This window comes from Salvelinus sp. IW2-2015, linkage group LG25 (assembly GCF_002910315.2).
Source record: "Salvelinus sp. IW2-2015 linkage group LG25, ASM291031v2, whole genome shotgun sequence".
NCBI classification, from domain to species: Eukaryota; Metazoa; Chordata; class Actinopteri; order Salmoniformes; family Salmonidae; genus Salvelinus; species Salvelinus sp. IW2-2015.
Window position 1 is genome coordinate 2181622 of NC_036865.1, and position 27174 is coordinate 2208795.

The window sequence follows — 27174 nt, forward strand, 5'->3', positions numbered from 1 at the left end:
GCATTCAAGGTTTAATTTGTTTTTATTACAAAAGTTTTGTACATATGGTGACGTTTAGATTCAAAAGTACGGAAACAAAACAACCARTTATATTTGACCATGACTGCGCTTCCATTTATTCATAATCTCCTTTTAAAAGTAAAAATACTTTTTTTGAGATCCATTAGAAGGATCTGAGATAACAAATGTCAACTTCTAACCCACAAGACTTTGGCCGGGATTCCATCCAAAACCTCAGTTATAGCGCGCTTGACATTAAAGAATTTACAATTGAGCGGTCGAAATCTGAACAGCTGATCTTGAATGCAATCTCCGCAACATTGCCTTTAAAAGACGCAATGTCTACAAACATGATCGGCTTGAATCTCGGCCTTTTGATTGCAAATTCCCAAAAAATCMAAGCATTGCATGAACTTGCTCAATACATTGTCAGCTCAGTCCATATATACACAAAAATATTCCACTGACTGGTGAAACAATTTCCTGGGATGGGAGAAATACATGAGTTTAATGTACAGTAAAAGCTAAAGTCCAAGGCTCTTGCAAAATAAACAGACGTTTCAATTCCCTTCATGAGAACGTAAACCCACAGCTATGAAAAAGAGGCCCTGTGGTAGAAAAAAAATGGTGCTCTCACTATCCCCAATCCACCTTGGTAAAGTGGGTCCTAACTGGGTCAAATACCATTATTTCTCCAAATAAATACTATGAAGTGATACTTGATGGATATAAGGGCTTCCTTTAACTTGTAGTGGGTTAACAGTAACTTTTCYAAGTACCCTTTAAAACCTCACTATTCTTCATGAACACAGTTAAACGAAAAAGCCAGTATAGCATGTTTAAATGGTTCAGAGGCAATATGACATTGTATAGATGTATTGGTTGATTGATCAACCATGTTATAACCAGACCTGGGTTCATATACATAAGTTGTGCTTGATTGAGCCTGCCTGTTGTGATGGAACCAATATAAAAGTCTCAAAAMTACAAACCCCACCTAGCATAATTAAGCATATTATACGAATCCAGGTATGGTTATAAGGAGACTAACAAACCCTTCATACATTACTGACACCTAGAGAAAATACCCTTTTTTATTTCAGCTAAATGAGAATAGTAGAAAACCATTTGAGTTCAGTGTTTCATCCTGGCATTATGTCCAATTCTTAACCGACACAGGAGCTTGCTAGTGCCCTGCTTACAACTGCCCAGACTAGCGAAAATAACTTCCAGTAACCTACATGGCCCTACAGGCACCAGTAGACGCAGTCCTTCAGCACTGACTGGCAAGGTGTGAAGAGGTCACTGTGGTTCACTCTGGAAAGATGTCACCCTTGTCAGTCAGTTGTTTGGCACACGCTGGCTTATATTTCACAACGCAGGATCATTCGCTTATCCAGCCGACTCGATTTAAATAATTAAATTATACATTTTTACCAGAATATATTTTACGCTTTAGAATATATGATCTAGTAAGGTTAGTTGGCCAACTATAAGAAATAGCCTTCAGAACAGCCTCGATTTTTCAGGTCATGGACTCTACATGGTGTCGAAAGCGTTCCACAGGGATGCTGGCCCATGTTGACTCCAATGCTTCCCGCAGTTGGATCAAGTTGGCTGGATGTCCTTTGGGTGGTGGYCTATTATTGAAACACACGCYAAACTGTTGCYCCTGAAAAACCCAGCAGTTCTTAACACAAACTGGTGCGCCTGCCACCTACTACCGTACCCCGTTCAAAGGCACTTAAATCTTTTGTCTTGCCCATTCACCCTCAATGGCACACATACACAATCCATGCATCAATTGTATCAAGGCTTAAAATCCTTCTTTAACATGTCTCCTCACCTTCATCTACACTGATTGAAGTGGATGTGACATCATTAAGGGATCATAGCTTTCACCTGGATTCCCCTGGTCAGTGTATGTCATGAAAGAGCGGGTGTACATAGTGTATAAATAATTAATTTATTCTATATGCAAATGACTTGCATATACAAAACTATATGCCATCGCACAAACAGGCCGAAAATACAATTTGATTCAATTAAAAAATAATTATGTACATTTACAAATGTCTTTATAACCTCAAAGCCACCATACCCTTCCCATTTATAAATCCCACGTTTGCATACATACATTATATATATATATATATATATACACACACACACACACAAACATTCACACACGTGAATGTCTCTTTGGCTGACGTGTGGAGCTGCAGCACCTGCATCATGTGCACTTGACAAATAATTACAGACCCCCACCCCCCCCAAAAAAATTATACTATAGACAAGGTATTCCAAAAGGAGGATTTAGTGAATATCTCAATTCCTTTCTATGCTTTAGTGAATGAATACATACGTATTTTCAAACATCGACTCACATACAAAGCTTAGCGACGCACATACCCTTCCATGCGTGTGCATACTTACAGAATTGTAATGTAAATGCGACACACAGAGCTGTAAAATGAAATGCTGATGAAAGGCATCAATAAATAGAGATGTCTGGCCAGTTTCCCTGGGCCTCAGTGTGTCTGTCAGTCGTTCTTAGTGTTCTGTGTGGTGTCCAGGTTGACCACCTGCAGCTCTGTCAGGTTACTGCTGCTGCTGCTCAACTGCTGACCAATCACCATCTGCAACACAGCACATCAACATCAGCATGCGCCACTGCAGACCAATCAAAGGTCAAAGAGAATTAAAGTGACATTGAGAAAGAAGAGAGAACATAACTCTATGCTCAGCATGGGTCCACCACAGACAGAACAATGAGCCGGATGTATAAATCTGAAGCATTCGGTTGGCATTTCCACTCAGCACCAAATATGGTGATGAGAGGAAGCCCAGTGGCCGCCAGGGGGAGAAGATGGATTTTGCCCGACATTCTACYAATTTTCTCATCGATGAAACGGTTGATATCAATACAGTTTTCTGTTCCCAAAACTAGAATATGTTATGAACAGTTTTGTAGACTTTACCCTTTGCCAAAGTTGTTTTGAAATTTCATTGTTTAGGAGTGCAGGGGCGAATTGAGTTATTGGACACGTGCACTTGACAGAGTAGGCGTTCCCCCACGGAAATATGCAATTACATGCCAGAACGAGGCAATAGGATCTCACTAGCTCATGCTTGGCTCTGCCCACCTCCTTGCTTGTTCTGCCCACTATGATGAATTTGCTAAATTGCCAGACAATACACCTGCCTAACAGGGTTTGGGTCAATTCCATTTCAATTCCAGGCAATTCAGGAAGTAAACCAAATTCAAATTCAAAATGCCCCTAATTGAAAAGCATTGAAGAGAATTAGAATTTTTGTGTACTTCCTGAATTGACTGGAATTGACCCCAACCTGCTACCTAAGCACAAAATTATTGACATTAAATTGATTAACTTAAATCCTCTCTTTTTGATAAGAAAGCTTTTTCTAAAAGCATCACTTTGCATGAGTTTGGTCATTTGTGTTGTTATAGTGTACTGTAGCTATTGTACTCCAACTAAGGCTCTGTGAAACACAATGGTTTATATTCTGTTCCTAAACTTTAGTCATTCACTCACACAAAAACCTCTATAAAAAGCCAATCTATTTAAATCTCAATCTTGCCTGACTTTGAATGACTTTCTCAATAAAAAAATWAAGTCTTCCAAAGAACATATATCTTTCAATAATGTTAAGTCAGTTAAGAACAAGTTCTTATTTTACAATGACAGCCTACCCCAGGCCAAACCCTCCCCTAACCCTGACGACACTGGGCCAATTGTGCGCCGCCCTATGGGACTCCCGATCACAGCCTGTTGTGATACAGCCCGGGATCAAACCAGGGTCTGTGACGCCTCTAGCACTGAGATGCAGTGCCRTAGACTGCTGSACCACTCTGGAGCCCCAAATGTCATAGGAGTAGATCATCCACATACAGTAACAGTACWGGAGGCAGGCCAAACCCTACCCCTCCACAGTGATAAACAGTGCTCTSTCCGGATGCATTAGTGCAGGTCAGTGGCATGCTGGTTGCAGAGAGAATATGAGAGTTTCACTTGTAAAATGTAGGTCTTGCCGTACTGGGTGTAGCTGCACTGCAGAAACAGGGATCTGCATGGTGCCTGAGGGTGCCGTAAGGAATACCTGAGGGACAGCACCTAGCCAGAGAGAGACGGACACATACAAACATGAAGAACACAGCCCTCTCATCTAAACTAACATTTTACCACTGAATATATACAGAGACTACGTGCATGCTGTGTAGGCTATACCACCCCACTTTGGGGTCGGGATCAAACCCACTAGCCTGTCATAGTCAACCTCCCGACTACGTAGCTATATTCATACCAGACCTGGGTTCAAACAGTATGCGTTTTCATCCTTTGAGCATTTGATTAAGCCTGCCTGGAATGCCAGATAGGATAGGTTGCAATTTTTTTGAGCATTTCATAGCATTTCAAGCTCAATACACCCAGCTAAATAAAAAAAAATGAAAYAAAAAAATACTAATTGAACGGAGGTCTGAATCATACATCAATCAACCTCCCCCATTAACCCACAGCCAGTGTAGTCTCACCTGTGTCCCAGCGTAGCCTACTGTAGTCAAGCGTGGTCTCACCTGTGTCCTGGCCCTGTCCGTGGGACACCTGCATGGCCGAGGGGCTGGACGCGTACATCACTGTGTGGGGGCTGGTGTACATCATGTGCCCCGCCATGGACGTGGGCACAGACGACGTGACAATGGTCGCTGGGGGAGTGGGGAAAAGATATTAGTGTATGAGACAAAGTGAGAAGTTTAGAAGAGACATTGCCCACCAGATGGCACTGTATCACTGAGGGAAAAGTAAATTCTGTTCAACTAAAGTTGACCCCTCAGTATTGTAGACTACAACCTTCCACCCACTCAGCTCACTCAGGAGAGATACGTTAGACTCTGGATAGAGCTTATCACACACAACAAGGGTTGTACAGCCCTGTGTTAGACAGAGGAGAGTTACCAGAGGAGACAGTCGAGGTCTGGGAGATCTCCGAGCTGCTGTCGTTGGTGTGTGTGGTGGGGTGCACCTGGATGGCCTGCAGCTGCTGGGTCATCCCTCCCCCTGGAGGGGAACAGGCAACACAAAACAGCTGATCACTCACCTGTACACTATTATAATCTTACTGTCAGAACTCTTATAAATGGTAGGAATATTAGTTTGCCCCATACAGTTTTGGACATGGTTTCATACACCTACGTACAGTCAACTAAAGTTCATGCCTGCCTCATGCCTGTTATTCCTTGTACAGTCGCGGCGAAAAGTTTTGAGAATGACACAAATATAAATTTTCACAAAGTCTGCTTCCTCAGTTTGTATGATGGCAATGTGCATATACTCCAGAATGTTATGAAGAGTGATCAGATGAATTGCAATTAATTGCAAAGTCCCTCTTTGCCATGCAAATGAGCTGAATCCCCCAAAAACATTTCCACTGCATTTCAGCCCTGCCACAAAAGGACCAGCTGACATCATGTCAGTGATTCTCTCGTTAACACAGGTGTGAGTGTTGACGAGGACAAGGCTAGAGATCACTCTGTCATGCTGATTGAGTTCAAATAACAGACTGGAAGCTTCAAAAGGAGGGTGGTGCTTGGAATCATTGTTCTTCCTCTGTCAACCATGGTTACCTGCAAGGAAACATGCGCCGTCATCATTGCTTTGCACAAAATGAGCTTCACAGGCAAGGATATTGCTGCCAGTAAGATTGCACCTAAATCAACCATTTATCGGATCATCAAGAACTTCAAGGAGAGCGGTTCAATTGTTGTGAAGAAGGCTTCAGGGCGCCCAAGAAAGTCCAGCAAGCGCCAGGACCGTCTCCTAAAGTTGATTCAGCTGCGGGATCGGGGCACCACCAGTACAGAGCTTGCTCAGGAATGGCAGCAGGCAGGTGTGAGTGCATCTGCACGCACAGTGAGGCAAAGACTTTTGGAGGATGGCCTGGTGTCAAGAAGGGCAGCAAAGAAGKCACTTCTCTCCAGGAAAAACATCAGAGACAGACTGATATTCTGCTAAATGTACAGGGATTGGACTGCTGAGCACTGGGGTAAAGTCATTTTCTCTGGTGAATCCCCTTCCGATTGCTTGTGGCATCCGGAAAAAAGCTTGTCCGGAGAAGACAAGGTGAGCGCTACCATCAGTCCTGTGTCATGCTAACAGTAAAGCATCCTGAGACCATTCATGTGTGGGGTTGCTTCTCAGCCAAGGGAGTGGGCTCACTCACAATTTTGCCTAAGAACACAGAATGGAATAAAGAATGGCACCAACACATTCTCCAAGAGCAACTTCTCCCATCCATCCAAGAACAGTTTGGTGACGAACAATACCTTTTCCAGCATGATGGASCACCTTGCCATAAGGCAAAAGTGATAACTAAGTGGCTCGGGGAACAAAACATTGATATTTTGGGTCCATGGCCAGGAAACTCCCCAGACCTTAATCCCATTGAGAACTTGTGGTCAATCCTCAAGAGGCGGGTGGACAAACAAAACCCACAAATTCTGACAAACTCCAAGCATTGATTATGCAAGAATGGGCTGCCATCAGTCAGGATGTGGCCCAGAAGTTAAATGACAGCATGCCAGGGCGGATTGCAGAAGTCTTGAAAAAGAAGGGTCAGCACTGCAAATATTGACTCTTTGCATCAACTTCATGTAATTGTCAATAAAAGCCTTTGACACTTATGAAATGCTTGTAATTATACTTCAGTATTCCACAGTAACATCTGACAAAAATATTTAAAGACACTGAAGCAGCAAACTTTGTGGAAATTAATATTTGTGTCATTCTCAAAACGTTTGGCCACGACTGTACATCCCCCTCTGCAGCCACAGACAGACAAGTCTCCCTCTTTTTCCCCGGAGCACAAATCAGACCATGACTAACTACATCCACACCAATAAAACATGAATACCAGTTCTTTATGGAAATATGTAGCAAGGCCTATACCCAATCCCCCCCCGCTTACAATAACATTTCAAATCAAATGTGTTTTATAAAGCCCACAAGACACCGACCTTATCATCCTGCGAATCTCAAAAAACACAACTGGGGGCAGGGACTTATGTTACAGAGCTCCGGGATGCCCGCTTACCCATTAATATAGGAAGGGGAAAACTTGTCTCTGTCAACCTACAGACAAACTAGTCTCTCAACAGACACAGACTAGTCTCTTGCTCCCGACAGACTGACCTAGGGAGACTGCAGCGGGGAATCGGAAGACGGCCTGCTGGCCCTGCTGTGTCAGTTGTGATGCGGTGAGCTTCTGGCCCCGCTGTCCCGAGATGGCCAGGGAGTGCTGGTGCAGCTGGCTGAGCGGAATGGTGGGGGTGCCGGGAGGGAGAGGAGTGCCTGCTGCAGGAGGGGGAAAAAGGATGAGTGAGTGAGTGAGTGAGTGAGTGAGTGAGTGAGTGAGTGAGTGAGTGAGTGAGTGAGTGAGTGATTCAGCCTGCTGTCATAATGGGAGAGAAAGGGAGCGGGAGAGAAAGATCTGCTACCTCGGGACCCAGAACAACATCTCTGCGCTACTCAGTTCGTTAGCCACACTATCACTACAAGCAGACATCACAACAAGGGCAACATCAAGGGTAATACTTTAGAATGTCAGATGATGATTGCAGCACTACATGATTTTTATTTCAATCAAACTAAGACTTCTTAAGCTTTTAGGTGGTTATTACCCAGTATTACATGGCTGTAACAGCAGCTACCAATTTCATGTGGGAGCCCCAGATCCAGATAGATAGCAAATCCTATTACAAGGGGCACATCTGGCTCCAAAACACTCCATCTGAGCAGGGGCTCCATGAATTAAAAAGAAAMGATAATTTCAGAATTGAACTGCCTAATCTTCACTGAATATTCATGACCAATTATAGGCAGAGACCAGCAGCCGACTAGGGGATGGCCATTGTGTTGGACCTCCTAATTATTCCTCTCCTACAATGAAAATCAAAGGCATGAGCCCATTGGATGTAGATGTTTCCTTCGTGGATACTGGGGCTTTGTAATTCATGTCAAATATAACCAAGCTGAAAGGGCTMCCTGGAGATGTGAAACGCGGCAAAATATAAACAGCTGTTTAAGTGGAGACGCTACTGCCACGAACCACCTCGACGTCGTGGCAAGATGATTCAAATTGAAATCGTGTTGACGGACCAGATCTGGGTTCAAATACATGCTTAATCAAGTATTTGTATTTTAATATTTTAGCCTTTTTTCCAAATTATATATATTTTAAAATAATAACCAAATCAACAAATACGATTTGAAGTATTTAAATAATTTCCTATAAATACTATTATAAACTATTTTCAAATACTTTTCAAATACCCTAGAACCAAACAGGTCTGCTAGGCYCAAACTTGAATGTTGTGAAAATTCTGTGCAACTTCCAGCTCGCGTTTACTGTGAACACTGAGGCTCTACCCACGCCAGCGTTGAAGGCACTTGTCCCATTAGTTCATCACAAAAATGTAGGATTAGCTGATAACTACGAAACAAACATTCTGGATAATATAGAGAATCTAGAACTATTTATTGAACAGCATTTTGATATGCTCGAAAAAGAAACGGATACATCGAAGCGAACKAGAGCAGACCTTTCCTCAAGTTCTGATGGGGCGAAACTGAAGGGAAGCCGCCGTCTAAAATTCAAAATGTAACATCGGAGGGGGACGTTTTTATATCTCTGTCTCCAGAAGATAGAGCATTGCTTACAAGTATGAGCGAATAGTTAATAAACTGGTTATATTACCTGGGCTACTGGGGGAGGTTGAGGTCTTAAAAACAGGAATGGATTACAGTAATAAAATGGAAGAAATATGAGCGGAAAATAAGACATTGAAAACTACCGTGGACTCCCTAGGCTACGGTATGAAAATAAAACAATGAAAGCCGAATTACTTGATCTAAAGTGCAGAAGTATGAAGAATGATATTGTTATAATGGGAATAAAGGAGGATGAAAACGAAAAATATCAGTCAACGGAAGAAAAAGTTAAAAGTGTTCATGAAACGTAATCTCAAAATGATGGACGAACAGGAGGAAACAATTGATTTTCAAAAGGGCACATCGTTTCGGTGGCAGAGCAGAGGGAAGGTCCCGTCCGATCGTAGTTATGCTAACCCACTACAAAATGAAAATTGCCTTGTTACAACAGGGTAGGGAATTGAAGAACACCCCATTCTCTATTCATGAACAATTTCCCCATGAAATAGTGGAGACGACGTGCCCTGTACCCCACTTTCGAAAGGCTCCAAGCAGAGAAGCAGAATGTTCGTCTAGTGGTCGATCAATTATGTAAACAACCAAATGTTCAAGGACTCGAAGATTACAACGTGGCTGTGAGTGAAAGCTACCTCCTGTTGTTGAAGTAGTCCCGATACATATTTGCACTGCATTACACAGTACAAATATGGATTCATTTGTTTTTTACCCAAAACATTTTTACATTAACAACTTTATTTTTTATGTTTATTCATGCAGTATGGAAACGTGGACTATGTGGACTTCAAATAAAGTTGGATTTATGGTAATGCAGAATGAGTATGATGAATTTAGCCTTTTTCTATTTAGGCAATATGGAATTTTGGACWATATGTACGTAATATCCGGTTTAGATTTAGGGGAAGGCGAAGATGGGTAAGGATTACCTTTTTTCTTTATGAATTTGTATTTTTTTAATTTGAAGATTATACATTAGAAAMACCAAGGTTGTTTTTTTAGTTTGATATGATACATGGCCTAATTGTAGAGGTCGGGTATACTATGACTTAAAAGCTGTTATATATAGGGCGTTGGGCCAGTAACCGAAAAGTTGCTGGATCGAATCCCCGAGCTGACAAGGTAAAAATCGCGTTTAAGATAAAACTTAATAAATATGAATAAATGTATTATAGGGCTAGGACAAAGGATTATATAATGAAAAACCTGCCTAGGTTCTTTATTGGAATAGGCCTATATGATCCTAGAATAATTGGTGTTATTACCCTTTTACGTTAAAAAAATTAATCTCAATGTAAAAAATGTAAATGATGATTATTGTTCGGATACACACCAGCAAATAGATTAGGTATTGTCAACAGGGTTGTTGTCTCTAGTGTGTGGCGGGCTGGTTAACACTGGGATAAAGTGATTCAAGTTAACGGTAGCACATTACAATAACTGGCTTATGGAAGCACTTCTSTAAGTGAGAGAAAGGTATATTATATATTTCTATATAAGCTATTAATGCTACCTTTTATATTCTTGATCCTAATGTTATAGGCCTAGGTGTAAAACAGCCGAGGTGATAGAGCAACGACCCTGGAATAAAAACTAAATGTGTATGGGTTGGTTTTACAGGTTTACTCACTCTGGATTGTCAGTACTGCATGTGTTCTTGGCTATCGTGCCATGGCTGTGTCAGAGTCGATTGTAYGTTAAACTTGGGTATTCCTTTATGGGCAGTGTGATGCKTYAGACATATTTTTACTTGCAGTCATTAGCGGCCATTAGAATCTATGTTCCTTTTTCCTTCTACCTTTGTTTTGTCGGAATACAACAGGATATAATGAGGACTACATGAAATATGTCTTGCATGTAATGAACATTTAAAAAAAGGACTGGACTTGTGATATTATTTAAGTGTTTTCTCTTCATTTTTACAAAAATGTGTCCCCCGAAGAGGATTGGGTTAGTAGTATTATTATTTTTAAAGTTAGTTTTAACAGTAGGCTACTGTGGTTATTTGATCATAATCTAGGCCTACCAGAGTGGCCTACCATCAAAAAAAACTATGGATAAAATGCATCCCATAACATTTTAACACGGAAAAAGCTGTTCTATCTTTCAGCCTACAGTAGCAGCCAATGTGTGGTATACCTACATTCCATGAGACGTTTGAAGAAAAAAAAAAAAAAACATGCAGGTCTTGACATTTACCTGTTTATCTACTTGTCCTTCAGACAAGGAGGTGACTGAAAATGTTGTTGTTTGATGCAGGAAACCACTTTACAAAATAAAATGCATTATTGTTCCCATAACAATATTACAGAGAATCAGACAAATTATGCTACCCTCTGCATATTGCCTACTTAGCTTATTCAAGCCCATCTCAAAATATTTATCCGTTATTTTACCAGGTAAGTTGACTGAGAACACGTTCTCATTTACAGCAACGACCTGGGGAATAGTTACAGGGGAGAGGAGGATAAATGAGTTAATTGTAAACTGGGGATTCTTAGGTGACTGTGGTGGTTTGAGGGCCAGATTGGAAATTTAGCCAGGACACCGGGGTTAACACCCCTACTCTTACGATAAGTGCCATGGGATCTTTAATGACCTCCGAGAGTCAGGACACCCGTTTAACGTCCCATCCGAAAGACGGCACCCTACACAGGGCGGTGTCCCCAATCACTGCCCTGGGGCATTGGGATATTTTTTTAGACCAGAGGAAAGAGTGCCTCCTACTGGCCCTCCAACACCACTTCCAGCAGCATCTGGTCTCCCATCCAGGGACTGACCAGGACCAACCCTGCTTAGCTTCAGAAGTCAACCACACTGCCCCTCGAAGACAAAAAAAATCTATATATATTTCACAGCGGTTTACATGGGACAATYATTCCCTACACCATACTTGCTTGTTTTGTCACAAACTGAAATTAGGCCACTATTCGAATTTTAGCAACCAGGAAATGGCAAAGCGATTTCTSCATATTCCACCTTTAAAACAGTTAGAGTTTAATGGCTGTGACAAAACAGAGGATGGATCAACAACACTGTAGTTACTCCACAATACTAACCTAAATGACAGAMTGYAAAGAAGGAAACCTGTACAGAATAAAAAATATTCCAAAACATGCATCCTGTTTGCAATAAGGCACTAAAGTAAAACTGCAAAAAATTTGYCAAAGAAATTAACTTTTTGTCCTGAATACAAAGCYTTATGTTGGGGGCAAATCCAATACAACACGTCACTGAGTGCCACTCTTAATARTTTCAAGKATGGCAGCGGCTGKYTCATGTTATYGGTATGCTTGTCATCGGCAAGGACTAGGGAGTTTTTCCAGGATAAAAATAAATGGAATAGAGCTAAGCACAGGCAAAATCGTAGAGGAAAACCTGGTTTAGTCGGTTTTCCAACATACTGCAAGACAAATGCACCTTTCAGCAGGACAGTAACCTAAAACATGGCCAAATATACACAAGTTGCTGACCAAGATGACATTGAATGTTCCTGAGTGGCTTGGTAACAGTTTTGGCTTAAATCAGCTTTCAGATCTATGGCAAGACTTAAATGGCTGTCTAACAATTATCAACAACTAACTTCACAGAGCTTGAAGAATGTTGTAAATAATGACGTGCAAATARTGTACAACTCAGGTGTGCAAAGCTAAGAGAATTACCCAGATTCACAGCTGTAATCGCTGCAAAAGGCAATACATTAGTATTGACTCAGGGGTGTGAATACTTATGTAAATMAGATATTTCTGTATTTCATTTTAAATAAATTAGCAAAATAATTCTAAAAACATGTTTTAACTTTGTCATTATGTGGTAGTGTGTGTAGATGGGCGAGAAACAACATAAATTAAATCAATTTATGAATTCAAGCTGTAACACAAAATGTGGAATACGTCAAGGGGTATGAATACTTTCTGAAGGTGATAATTTATTTCTAGGAGCTGATCCATTGTCAGAATTGAATGTTTAGGTAACATTTGAATATGGAGAACGCTGATCCAAGAGCAGTGCCGCCTTTCTTTCGATCCTATCAGTATCGACATATGCTCTAACAACGCACTTACTGAAGGTTCTCCCTACGTGATGTTTTGGGAAACGCATGTGATTTTTGCGGCCTTRATAGAAACGATGCATCGTTGAAACACTCGTAACCTTAAGTTCCATCGCTATCGTGAAAACGGGCCCTGGCTATTACTTCATAGACATGGCTATTTGCATTTATMCAAAACATATGGATTCTSCCTTTAAAGAGGGGAGGGTGTGAATATCAATAGAGAGCATTTTCGCTAAACCCAATTCGCCTAACCTGCCATGTTAATTCTAACCTGCTGCGTATGTTCTCCTAACCCGTTTTTAGGGAATCTCATCCACGGATGTTTATTTTTGTTCTGGTCRGGACCAAATCTGAACCAATCCTAGATGTCTATGTTTTGTTCAGATTTGGTCTGATCCGGAATGGCCTTGATTTGATCCAAACAATGTTTGGTTCAGACTTGGTCTCGTCTGGACTGGACCAAATCTGAACCAATCATAGACATCCATGTTTGGACAGTACAAGTTTGGACAGCACAGCGTAGTACAGTAGAATAGTGGTTCTTAAAACTCTCCATGGGGACCCCAGGCAGTTCCATGTAATTGATCTATTCCAGAGATAGTTGACAAGTTGAATCAGGTGTACAAAATCCTCAAGTTCTTGAATAGCTAGTTCAGAGGTACAAAAATGTTTTGAAACGATTGGGGTCCCCGAGGAGAAGTTTGAGAACCACTGCAGTAGAGCACAGCAGAGTGCAGTACATTACAGTAAAAACATTTAGGAAGGCCTCCCAAGTGGTCTAACAGGCTGACCATACGCAGACGCTCGTTGGCGCAATAATTGAGTAACATAGATTTCAAAATGTATTTTGCAACGCTCGCACACGCGACGCGACCGTTGCAAAATACATTTTGAAATCTATGTATTCAATTATTGCGCCAACGAGCGTCTGCGTTGCCAAGGGCTAAAATAGAAATCAGTTCTATTTCTGACGCAGATCGCGCTGCAGATCGCCCTGCCTCTCTCATCTCCTCATTGGTTTATAGAAGCAGGTACCCACGTGCCATCTCCTCATTGGTTATACCCACGTGGGTGACTGAAAGACGAACGAGGTCAGTGGCGGTAACGCACCCAATTCATGAAAGTTGCCAATCGCAATATAAAGTCAAGAGAAGAAAAAGCCTGGAAGGAAGAGAGATAACTAGAAACGATTTGGTTGACCGTTTTATGTGTGGATTAATTGGCGGAGTAGAGGACCTTTGTGCATTTCATGTAAAATAACAACTCAATGTTTATATCCCAGGACAAATTAGCTAGCCAACAGCAAGCTAGCTAAAATAGACAAATTAGCTAGCAAGTGCAAGCTAACTAGCTAAATTGCCATAGATGTTAATGCTTTTCGACCGGTCCTCAAATTAATATAATTGGTTCAGAGTTTGTTTTTATATTTTAACCTGCGTGTCAGTGATCGCGTTGGTGGTGGGGACAAAATACATTTATGCACATGGCGCACGCACACAGCCGGTTTGGGTTCCGTTTAGGCACTGCATCGCAGTGCTAGCTGTGCCACCAGAGATCCTGGTTCGAGTCAGGCTCTGTTGAAGCCAGCCGTGACCGGGAGACCCATGGGCAGGCACAATTGGCCCAGCGTCATCTGGGTTAGAGGAGGGTTTGGCCGGCAGGGATGTTCTTGTCCCATCGTGCAATAGCGACTCCTGTGGCGGGCCGGGCACAATGCACGCGACACGGTCGCCAGGTGTACGGTGTTTCCTCCGACAAATTGCGGCTGGCTTCCGGGTTAAGCGAGCAGTGTGTCAAGAAGCAGTGCTGCTTGGCTGGTTGTGTTTTTGGAGACGCACGGCTCTCGACCTTTGACGCTCCTGAGTCCGTACGGGAGTTGCAGCGATGGACAATTGGATCCCACGAAATTGGGGAGAAATAAATATAAAAAAAATATTTAAAAATGAAAAATACATTTAGAGAAAGTATTTAACATTCATTCAGAACTGAAAATTAACCCAATCAACATCCGGAAAATACGTATTTCAACGTTCGTAAAATACATTTTAAACTTCCTGAAAATACTTTTTCTTTCACCTTTCATTCAGAACCTAAAATGAACCAAACTTCAACATTTGGAAAATAAACCACATAGCTTCAAATTAGTGATTTGGCTATTTCAGCCACACCCGTTGCTGACAGATGTATAACACGAGCACACAGCCATGCAGTAGAATAGCCCTACTGAGGAGCTCAGTGACTTTCAATGTGGCACCATCATTGGATGCCACCTTTCCAACAAGTCAGTTTGCAAAATGTATGCCCTGCTAGAGCTGTCCTGGTCAACTGTAAGTGCTGTTATTGTGAAGTGGAAACGTCTAGGACCATGCCTCAATCGTGAAGTGGTAGGCCACACAAGCTGACAAGATGGGAACGCAGAGTGCTGACGCGCAGAAAAATCGTCTGTCCTCGGTTGCAACATTCACTACCGAGTCACAAAACTGCCTCTGGAAGCAACGTCAGCACAAGAACTGTTCGTCGGGCGCTTCATGAAATGGGTTTTCATGGCCGAGCAGCTGCCACACAAGCCTACAAATCACCATGCATAATGCAAAGCGTCGGGTGAGTGGTGTAAAGCTCGCCGCCATTGGACTCTGGAACAGTGGAAACGCGTTCTCTGGAGTGATGAATCACCACTTCACCATCTGGCAGTCCAACAGACAAATCTGAGAAGGCTTTTCCACATTAATAGTGGAAAGCCTTCCCAGAAAAGTGGAGGCTATCTAGCCAGTTGACTGTATCATGCCGGAGTAGCTTGATGAGCAATGCCTATTCCATGTTTTATAAGTTAAAGTGTTTGGTGTTGACTATAAACTTTACTTACTTAGTAGCGAAGCTTTATAGGAGAAATATTTATTTCTACAATTGAGTGTGGTTGGTGCACGATCTATACAGCGTATAGTACAGTTTCGTTGGCTTGACTACTGGCTAGCAGCCAAGGACGTTCGCTAGCTTATTTGTTTGTGCTCTGATTTAGTTTACACAGATGACTTCAGCCATATGAAAAACCTTCCATAGCAAAAATATACCTATCTATCTAGTCTCCTTTACTTGTAGCTTGCTTCTCTTCTACTGGTGTTAGCTAGCTACAGCTGCTACTAGCTAGCTGCGGCTGTTGTGCAGCAACCGAGTTGTTGGTCCCGGTTTTAGAACTCTGAGATCCYGCTGAAAATATGTTAGCATTGTCAGAAATGCTACAAAAAAGTAACACTGAAATGTCCACGAGAGCGAAAAATTATAAATTTTATAAAAACTGTTGAACCTACACACACGTATTCAGTCAAAATGGATCCAAGTCTAATTGTCACCTTATGGATGCTGTAGCCTCGTTTTAATCCGACTTCTAGAATTTGAGCTAGGTTTGATGACCCTAATTCTATCGACCCTGTCAAAAATCTGGTATAGTGATTCTCAGTATTGGCAGGACGGATCATGACGAGAGGCGGAGYATTTGTTGTGTACCTCCAATCAAGTCGATTTTGGAAATTTCCTCGACATGGTGTCATAGTGGCTTAGATATGATGGTAGGGAGATTTGAATTTAACATTGAGCTTCAACCAATGCATATACCATTGTTGGGGCGATAAGGTATCCCGCTTTACGTCGTGGCTAAGAACAGCCCTTAGCCGTGGTATAATTAAGCAATGAGGCACGAGGGGGTGTGGTATATGGCCAACGCACAACTTATTGCTATAATTAAGCCTTATTGCTTAATTATATTATATTATAGTAAAGTATAGCATAGCATAAAGGCCAGTGTCTCTCCTGCTGTAGGTACCTGACATGAAGGTAAAGCCGCTGGGCAGCTGCATGACCTGCCCTCCGGAGGCACCGGTGGTCTTGAGGACTGTGCCGTTGACGTTGCTGCTAGCGGAGATGGGTGCCAGGTAGTTGGTGATGGGGAAGGAGGGCCCGCTGCTAACCTGCATGGTGGTGGATGTGGTGGGGGCCGTAGGTGCGTGGGTACTGGTGGTGCCCGGGAGGCTGGCCACTGTAAACGCAGGCTTTAGCTGGTCCTGGGGAAGGACGAACAARATGCATTATGAGTGTGGCTGTCAAAATAGCAAGATTCATGCATTCAGACAGATTTGATTATTTTGGGGGATTTTTGGGCTCTTATCCACTGGACAAAAAACAACTTATTGACTAACAAATCATATCATGTTGAGTGAGTCACATAAATATTTTATTCCACAAACCTTACCCCAAGGCAGCACCATTRACTAGAGCCAGTGGGGTAGAGAGGACGTTCATAACCAAGCAATTACCATTGGTTTACACTCAGCAGGTAGCTAGTTTCCTCCATATACATATACAGTGCATTCAGAAGGTATTTCAGACCCCTTCCATTCTTCCAGATTTTGTTACGTTACAGCCTTATTTTAAAATTGATTAAATCAATTTTCTCCTCAATCTATACACAATACCCCATTATGACAAAGTGAAAAACAGGTTTTCTGAAATGTTTGCAAATGTATAAAAAAATTAATACAGAAATACCTTATTACATACGTATTCAAACTCTTTGCTATTAGACTCGAAATTGAGCTCAGGTGCATCCTGTTTCCATTGATCATCCTTGATGTTTCAACAACTTAATTGGAGTCAACCTGTGGTAAATTCAATTGTTTGGGACATGATTTGGAAAGGCACACACCTGTCTATATAAGGAACCACAGTTGACAGTGCATGTCAGAGCAAAAACCAAGCCATGAGGTCGAAGGAATTGTCCGTGGAGCTGCGAGACAGGATTGTGTCGAGGCACAGATCTGGAGAAGGTCCCCAAGAACACAGTGGCCTGCATCATTCTTAAATGGAAGAATTTTGGAAACACAAGACTCTTCCTAGAGCTGGCCTTCCATCCAAATTGATAAATCGGGTGAGAAGGGCCTTGGTCAAGGAGGTGACCAACCCAATGGTCACTCGGACAGAGCTCCAGGGTTCCTCTGTGGAGATGGGAGCATCTTCCAGAAGGACAACCATCTCTGCAGCACTCCACCAAATCAGGCCTTTATGGTAAGTGGCCAGACGGAAGCCACTTCTCAGTAAAAGGCACGACAGCCCGCTTGGAGTTTGCCAAAAGGCACCTAAAGGACTCAGACCATGAGAAACAAGATTCTCTGTTCTGACAAAACCAAGATTGAACATTTTGGCCTGAATGCCAAGCGTCACATCTGGAGGAAACCTGGCACCATCCCTACGGTGAAGCATGGTGGTGGCAGCATCATGCTTGGGGGATGTTTCAGCTGCAGGGGCTGTGAGACTATAGGATCGAGGAAAGATGAACGGAGCAAAGTACAGAGAGATCCTTGATGAAAACCTGTTCCAAAGTGCTCAGGACCTCAGACTGGGGCGAAAGTTCACCTTCCAACAGGACAACGACCCTAAGCACACAGCAAAGACTCAGGATTGGCTTCGGGACAAGTCTCCGAATGTCCTTGAGTGGCCCAGCCAGAGCCCGGACTTGAACATCTCTGGAGTGACCTGAAAAAAGCTGTGCAGCAATGCTCCCATCCAACCTGACAGAGCTTGAGAGGATCTGCAGAGATGGGAACTCCCAAATACAGGTGTTTCCATGGTTGTAGCCATACCCAAGAAGACTCAAGGCTGTAATCGCTGCCAAAAGGTGATTCAACAAAGTACTGAGTAAAGGCTCTGAATACTTAAGTAAATGCGATATTTTAGTTTTTTTTAGTAATACATTTGCAAAAAATTCAAAAAAAATGTTTTTGCTTTGTCATTATGGGGTATTGTGTATCAATTGATGAGAGATGAAAAACMATTTAATACATTTTAGAAAATGGCTGTAACGTAACAATGTGGAAAAAGGGGTCTGAATACTTTCTGAACGGACTGTATACACACACACAGTCCAAAGTTTGGACACATCTACTTATTTTCTTTATTTTTACTATTTTGTACATTGTAGAATAATAGTGAATACATAAAAATTATGAAATAACACATATGGACTCATGTAGTAACCCCCCAAAAAGTTTTAAACAAATCAAAATATATTTCATATGTGATTRTTCAAAGTAGCCACCCTTTGCCTTGATGACAGCTTTGCACACTCTTGGCATTCTCTCAACCAGCTTCATGAGATAGTCACCTGGAATGCATTTCAATTAACAGGTGTGCCTTGTTAAAAGTTCATTTGTGGAAATTCTTTCCTTCTTAATGCGTTTGAGCCAATCAGTTGTGTTGTGACAAGGTAGGGGTGGTATACAGAAGATGGCCCTATTTGGTAAAAGACCAAGTCCATATTATGGCAAGAACATTTCAAATAAGCAAAGAGAAACGACAGTTACTTTAAGACATGAAGGTCAGTCAATTTGGAACATTTCAATTACTTTGAAAGTTTCTTAAAGTGCAGTTGCAAAAACCATCAAGCACTATGATGAAACTGGCTCTCAAGGGGACCGCCACAGGAAAGGAAAACCCAGAGTTACCTCTGCTGCAGAGGATAAGTTAGAGTTACCAGCCTCAGAAATTGCAGCCCAAATAAATGCTTCAGAGTTCAGTAAGACATCTCAACATCAAATGTTCAGAGGAGACTGTGTGAATCAGGCCTTCATGGCCGAATTGCTGTAAAGAAACCACTACTAAAGGACATCAATAAGAAGAAGAGACTTGCTTGGGCCAAGAAACACGAGCAATGGACATTAGACCGGTGGAAATCTGTCCTTTGGTCTGATGAGTCCAAATGTGAGATMTTTGGTTCTAACCGCTGTGTCTTTGTGAGAATAACTGAACGGATGATCTCCTCATGTGTGGTTCCCACTGTGAAGCATTGGGGAGGAGGTGTGATGGTGTAGGGATGCTTTGCTGGTGACACAGTCAGTGATTTATTTAGAATTCAAGGCACACGTAACCAGCATGGCTACCACAGCATTCTGCAGTGATACGCCATCCCATCTGGTTTGCGCTTAGCGGGACTATCATTTGTATTTCAACAGGAAAATGAGGCTGTGTAAGGGCTATTTGACCAAGAAGGAGAGTGATGGAGTATATAAACATCGCCACAGCATGTCCGGTTTATAGAAAGTTTTGCAAATGTATAAAAAAAAAAACCTGATATTACATTTACATAAGTATTCAGACCTTTTATTCAGTACGTGGTTGAAGTAAAATCTTAGAAATTGTTGCACGTTGCATTTATATTTCTGTTCAGTGTAATTGTTTCCAAACAAGTCATCTTAGTTAGTTCCCTTGGCAGTTCTACCCTCCGGCCTGGAGAGGCAATGTTGTGCATGTTAGCCGCTGAGGTGAACTATCAACAACAGAGAGAAGTAGCCTTGGAGGAGCCAGAACAGTCCATAGGGCAGAGCCCATCTTCTGTTTCTGTAGCTTGAGGCAGCTAAATGTACAAGTACACCCTCTGCACCCTAGTATATTACAGGGCAGAGAGAGAGAGACATAGCTCGGGTTGAAAAGGGTCGGAAACTCTCCGGGAAATTTCCGGGAATTTTCCATGGGAAGTTAAGCCCAGGACTTTTGGGAATTTTGCTTAAAATCATTTAAAAAAAAGTTAGCTTATAACAGTGAACCTTTTTTGTGGGATACACATAAGCCAATTCTAGGTCTTGTGGCATAATTTGGTTAAACTATCCCCAATTCAATGGAATTGCAACTGTCTGCATTCACAGTGCATTCTTCCATCACATGTACAGTGCATTCTTCCATCACATGTACAACTGATTCTCAAGATCTTCCACACTAATGAGATGCTATTGAGCCCACACTACTACACTGTCTGAGCCAAGGACTACATGCTTTCTGGTAAGTTTTGATTACAATACTGGGTGGGGTGAACATATTTGATATGACATACATTATTTTTTGTTAACAAGTAAATAGTAGCCTACAGCAAAATATGTTAAAATCATTTCTGACATGTTAACAATTTCTGCTAGTTAGTTTTTGTTACCATGTGGGTTTTAGCTTGCTTGAGCCTCCTAACTGAGTGTTAATTCACCTGTTTCCATWCATGTTTCATTTTAAAACATTTATCTTACAAAGGAGTTGTTTAATATAACTGCTTAACTATTTATCTGTACATGGAATTTGGTGTTTTTTCTTCTTCTAATCTTTACAGGAAAATGCCACGGGCACTATCTGATGTGTGGAGACATTTCACTGCAGCTAATGTAGAAGGAAAAGCTGTGCACATTTGCAAATACTGTGCCAAATCATATGAAGAATGCAACAAAGATGCAGAATCATCTAGCCAAGTGCATAGAGTTCCCTCAGCGCTCACAACAAGCAACCTCTGACAAAAGTCCCTCTACTTCTATTCGAGGTGAAAATTATGAATCAGACACCTTATCGATAGCAACAGCTCATGGTCCTCCTGGAATCCGATGTTTTTTTGACTCAATGGAGGAACATAGTCAGAGAATTGCTGATGAATGTCTTGCTTGAGCAGTTTATGCAACTGGTTCACCTCTGATGCTCACAGGCAATGTGTATTGGAAGAGATTTCTGAATGTTCTTTGCCCAGCATACACCCCTCCAACCAGACATGCTTTATCTACTCATTTGCTGGATGCAGAGTTCAACAGAGTTCAAGTGAAGGTCCAGCAAATCATAGAGAAAGCAGACTGTATTGCAATCATCTCTGATGGGTGGTTGAATGTTCGTGGGCAAGGAACAATTAAACTACATCTCCACCCCTCAACCAGTATTCTACAGGAGCACAGACACAAGGGACAACAGACACACRGGTCTCTACATTGCAAARGAGCTGAAMGCAGTCATCAATGACCTTGGGCCACAGAAGGTATTTGCACTTGTGACAGACAATGCTTCGAACATGAAGGCTGCTTGGTCTAAAGTGGAGGAGTCCTACCCTCACATCACACCCATTGGTTGTGCTGCTCATGCATTGAATCTGCTCCTCAATGACATCATGGACTGAAAACAATGGATACACTCTACAAGAGAGCCAAGGAAGTGGTTTGGTATGTGAAGGGTCATCAAGTTATAGCAGCAATCTACCTCAACAAGCAAAGTGAGAAGAATAAGAGCACCACATTTAAGCAGCCCAGCAACACCCGTTGGGGTGGTGTTGTCATCATGTTTGACAGTCTCCTGGAGGGGAAGGAGTCTCTCCAAGAAATGGTCATATCACAGCCTGCCGATATGGACAGCCCCATCAAGAGGATCCTCCTGGATMATGTATTTTGGGAGAGAGTGGTAWGCAGCCTGAAACCTATAGCAGTAGCCATTGCACAGATTGAGGGAGACAATGGCATCCTGTCTGATGTTCAGACTCTGCTTGCAGATGTAAGAGAAGAAATCTGTACTGCGCTGCCCACTTCACTGTTGCTCCAAGCAGAYGAAACTGCAGTTCTGAAATACATCAAAAAGCGTGAAGAATTCTGCCTGAAGCCCATACAGACCGCAGCGTACTTGTTGGACCCCAAGTATGCTGGCAAGAGCATCCTGTCTGGTGCAGAGATCAACAAGGCCTATGGTGTCATCACTACTGTGTCTCGCCACCTTGGCRTGYATGAGGGCAAGGTTCATGGCAGTCTGGCGAAGTACWCTTCCAAGCAAGGGCTTTGGGATGGAGATGCAATATGGCAGTCGTGCCAACATATCTCATCAGCCACCTGGTGAAAGGGACTTTGTGGATCTTAGGCTCTTTCCCCTGTTGCCTACATCTTCCTCCAAATCCCACCAACATCAGCCGCCTCAGAGCGCAACTGTTCCTTGTTTGGGAACACACACACACACACCAAAGCACGCAACAGGCTGACCAATACAAGGGTTGAAAAATTGGTGGCAATCGGGCAAATTTGAGGCGAGCCATCCTCAACAAGGTTGGAAAGTGACAGTGAAGATGAGGCCTCAGAGTCTTGATGTTCAGAAGGTGGACATTGAGGAGGTCCAGGGAGAAGACATGGAAACTTGAGAGGAAGACAACCAAAGCTTAAGTTTCTAGACTATCATTTTACAGATGTATGTTGAAAACGTTTTTGGGAAATGRGATGGATCATTGGGGATCATTCAATATTCCCTTTTGTTGTTCAGTGAAAAAATCCCATGTGAAGAGTCAACTCATTTAATTAATGTTCAATTCGTAACTCCATTTATTTTTTTTACTTCTATTGGAAGGATTTAATCATTTGCAATTATGTCCACTTATGATAAGGTCAAATGTTTATGTCTGTCTCCATATGATATGGTAAATATACTCAATGCAAAAAAATGACATTTAAATGGCATTAAWATTAATTTGCATAAATTTCAGTTAATTCCCATATATTCCCGTTAATTCCTATGGAAAGTTTCAACCTCTGAATATTCCCCAAAATGTGCAACCCTAGACATAGCTTATTTCAAGCTGGGTTTGCTCCTACGGTGCCTTCAGAAAGTAGGCACCGTAGGAGCGCACTGGAGCAGGTTTTCATCAAGGATCTCTGTACTTTTCTCCGTTCATCTTTCCCTCGATTTTCAAAAAATCTGTTTTCACTTTGTCATTATGGGATATTGTGTGTAGATTGATGAGGAAAACATGTAATTTAATCKATTTTAGAAAAAGGCTGTAAAGTAACAAAATGTTGAAAGTCAAGTGGTCTGAACACTTTCCGAATGCACTTTATGCTTGAAAATATGTAGAGTAGTACTCAGTAATGCGTTGCATTGGATTTGCCCCAAACATAACACTTTGTATTCAGGACAAAAAGTGAATTGCTTTGCCACATTTTTTGTAATATTACTTTAGTGCCTTGTAGCAAACAGGATTGTTTTTGGAATATTTTTATTCTGTACAGGCTCCCTTCAATTAGGTTAGTATTGTGGAGTAACTGCAATGTTGTTGATCCATTCTCAGTTTTCTCCTATCACTGCCATTAAACTCTGTAACTGTTTTAAAGTTGGCCTCATGGTGAAATCCCTATGTGGTTGCCTTCCTCTCCGGCAACTGAGTTAGGAAGGACGCCTGTCACTTTGTAGTGACTGGGTGTATTGATACACCATCCAAAGTGTAATTAATAACTTCACCATGCTCAAAGAGATATTCAATGTATTCTTTCTTTGTTTTTACCCATCTACAAATAGATGTCCTTCTTTGTGAGTCATTGGAAAACCTCCCAGGTCTTTGTGGTTAAATCTGTGTTTGAAATTCACTGCTCGACTGAGGGACCTTACAGATCATGTGTGTGGTACGGATATGAGGTAGTCATTCAAAAATCATGTTAAACACTATTTCATTAAACACTATTTATGTGACTTGTTACGCAAATCTTTACTCCTGTACTTATTTAGGCTTGCCATAATAAACGGGTTGAAGACTCAAGACATTTCAGCTTTTCATTTTTATTCATTTGTAAAAAAAATAAAAAATAAAAATTTAAATCCACTTTGACATTATGGGGTGGTGTGTTCAGGGTTGGGTAAGTTACTTTCTAAATGTAATCCGTTACAGTTACCTGTCTAAAAATGTAATCAGTAACTTTTGGATTCCGCAAACTCAGTAACGTAATCTTGATTACATTCAGTTACTTTTAGATTACTTTCCCCTTAAGRGGCATTAGAAGAAGACAAAAATGTATGTTACCAATTGAACAACATCTATTGCAGGATAAATCAATGTTAAAGTTTACATAGCTAGGCATATATGGATGTTACATATTACTTTATGGGTTGATTATGTAGGCTTCTTCTAACCCATCGCTTTCTACTACATATAATAATACGATAAAATTATATCTTTACATTAAAAATCTGAATTTCAGTCACTCCAATAAATGTTATACCCCTTGATCTTCAAGAACAGGACTTGGAAATATGGAAGTATAGATTAGCCAAATTGTTTTACCTGAGCATGACCCCAAAACATAGGACTTATTAGCCAGCCCTATTCTGTTGTTTATGATTTTYTTGTTATGGAGGACTGATTGGGCTCATTGATTCGAGTTGAAAAATAAATGCTGCGCTCATGGAATGGCATGCTTTGAGCACTACTGAAAAGTGTTATTTACATGTGAAAAATGAATGACAAATTCGGCATTTGCTACAGGCCTATTGTTTACCTTTTTGTTGGCGACACTTTAATATATTGATAATATGCAGTTGTTTAAAGGGCCAATCCACAGATGAAACAATAACGAAATGGTCGACCCGCCTCTGTTTTGGGTAAAAAGCTGAGGGATGGGCCTGGAGAAAACTTTACCACTAAGATTAATAGACAGAGCTATGGATGCAAGGACTGACCATCCACGATATCAAAATTATTGTTTTAACCATGTTATGAGGCTATGGGGTGTTTGTTTACATTTACAACGTTTACAAACATTGGAGTAAAACAAGTTTATATGTTGGGTTCTCATGGAGTGTGACAGTTGAACTAAGCTCATGAGGCATTTAGAAGTTATATTCTTCAAGAATCAATGGATATATACAGTACCAGTCAAAAATTTGGACACACCTACTCATTCAAGGCTTGAGCATGTGTCCATTAGGCCCGTGGATTATTGTTTTTATCACCATGAATTAGATTGAACAATAAAAGCCCCACTTTTATTCCATAGGCTGGGATCGGCACTTTACAGCTGTTGCAAGAGCACATTTTCACTGGCTGTCCACCTGGTTTCAAAAACAAACTAGGCAACTTAAACTTCTGGAATTCAAGCATCATTGGGTTCAAATACACCTCTAGATTTGTGAACAACCATCCACGACAACCACAATCCYTAAGGCACAAATAGCTAAATGAGAGAGCAGCAGTGTGATTCACATCAATGCGCTATGTAGATATCAATAATAAGATAACTGTATTGCCGTAAACTACACCAGTGGACTGTTAGCTAAAGAGACTGGTACTCAGACTACCAGAACACAGGGAAGACAGAGCAGACTGCATGCTGAACGCAGAAGAAATACGAGTCGCAACTCAATCTATTAATTACAGAGTAGGCCTAATAGTGAGTGAGTAGTGAACAGTGCAGAAGCAGCCAAAGGCAAACCTGAGTAAGACCCCTGTTGGTTTTTATATGTGACTGATTGAGTGGATTAGAGGTACTAGATGCCCCATGGACTACAAAGGCTTTACTCATAAGGCCCTTCACTCTCCCACACACATCTGCATGTGGGCGAGACACACATGCGGACACGCAAGCACACACACACACACACACACACACACACAAATAAATATAAACACATTCAAAACATAAAAACACACAGTACCAAGTTGCAGACAGGAAAATAAAGGGGGTTATTTTGGGGCTATCACCAACACCAGTTGCAGAGGTTCAATAAATGACATACAGTGCATTTGTAAAGTATTCAGACCCCTTCCCTTTCCCATGTTTTGTTACGTTACAGCCTTATCCTCAAATGGATTACATTTCTTTTTTTTCTCTCCACTCAATCTACACACAATACCCCATAATGACAAAGCAAAAACAGAATTTAGTAATCTTTGCAAATGTCTATAAAAAAAATATTAAATACAGAAATACCATATTTACATAAATATTCAGAACACAGTGATCTCCACCATTCTTAAATGGAAGAAGTTTGGAACCACCAAGACTCTTCCTAGAGCTGGCCTGGCCAAACTGAGCAACCAGGATTGAACTTGCGTCACGTCTAGAGGAAACCTGGCACCATCCCTGCGGTGAAGCATGGTGGTGGCGCTCAGAGCGCTCAGGACCTCAGACTGGGGCGAAGGTTCACCTTCCAAAAGGACAATGACCCTAAGCACACAGCCAAGACAACGCAGGAGTGGCTTCGGGACAAGTKTCTGCACGTGCTTGAGTGGCCCAGCTAAAGCCCGGACTTAAACCTGATCGAACATCTCTGGAGAAACCTGAAAATAGCTGTGCAGCAACGCTCCCCATCCAACCTGACAGAGCTTGAGAGGATCTGCAGAGAAGAATGGGAGATATTCCATAACTATTTATTTTACTAGGCAAGTCAGTTAAGAACAAATTCTTATTTTCAATGACGGCCTAGGAACAGTGGGTTAACTGCCTTMTTCAGGGGCAGAACGACAGATTTTTACCTTGTCAGCTCGGGGATTCGATCTTGCAACCTTTCGGTTACTAGTCCAACGCTCTAACCACTAGGCTACCTGTTGCCCCTGGTGGGCGGGAGGTGTGCGAAGCTTGTAGCGTCATACCCAAGAAGGCTCGAGGCTGTAATCACTGCCAAAGATGCTTCAACAAAGTACTGTATTTTTTTAATACATTTAGAAAATGTCTAAACCCCTGTTTTTGCTTCGTCATTATGGGGTATTGTGTGTAGTTTGATGAGGGGGGAAAACGATTTAAATCAATTTTATTATAAGGTTGCAACGTAACAAAATGTGGAAAAGGTCAAGGGGTC

The 27174-nt window shown here is 41.7% G+C and overlaps 1 protein-coding gene across 7 annotated transcripts in view; it reads right to left on the bottom strand.

Moving 5' to 3' along the window:
* Window positions 1-3: 3 nt before the first annotated feature.
* LOC111951921 (serum response factor) overlaps window positions 4-27174 on the bottom strand; it is a 63002-nt gene continuing 35831 nt past the window's right edge. For 2 of the 7 annotated variants that reach the window (XM_070434860.1, XM_023970268.3), the window contains 6 exons: window positions 16613-16850; window positions 7209-7370; window positions 4977-5078; window positions 4556-4726; window positions 4060-4136; window positions 4-2639 (listed from right to left, as the gene is read on the bottom strand). In XM_070434860.1, coding sequence (XP_070290961.1) covers window positions 2544-2639; window positions 4060-4136; window positions 4556-4726; window positions 4977-5078; window positions 7209-7370; window positions 16613-16850 — 846 coding nt within the window. In that variant the 3' untranslated portion in view covers window positions 4-2543. Of the gene's footprint in view, window positions 2640-4034; window positions 4137-4555; window positions 4727-4976; window positions 5079-7208; window positions 7371-16612; window positions 16851-27174 lie in introns of all 7 variants that reach the window. The other 5 variants (XM_070434859.1, XM_070434858.1, XM_023970270.3 and 2 more) reach the window with 5 other exon arrangements.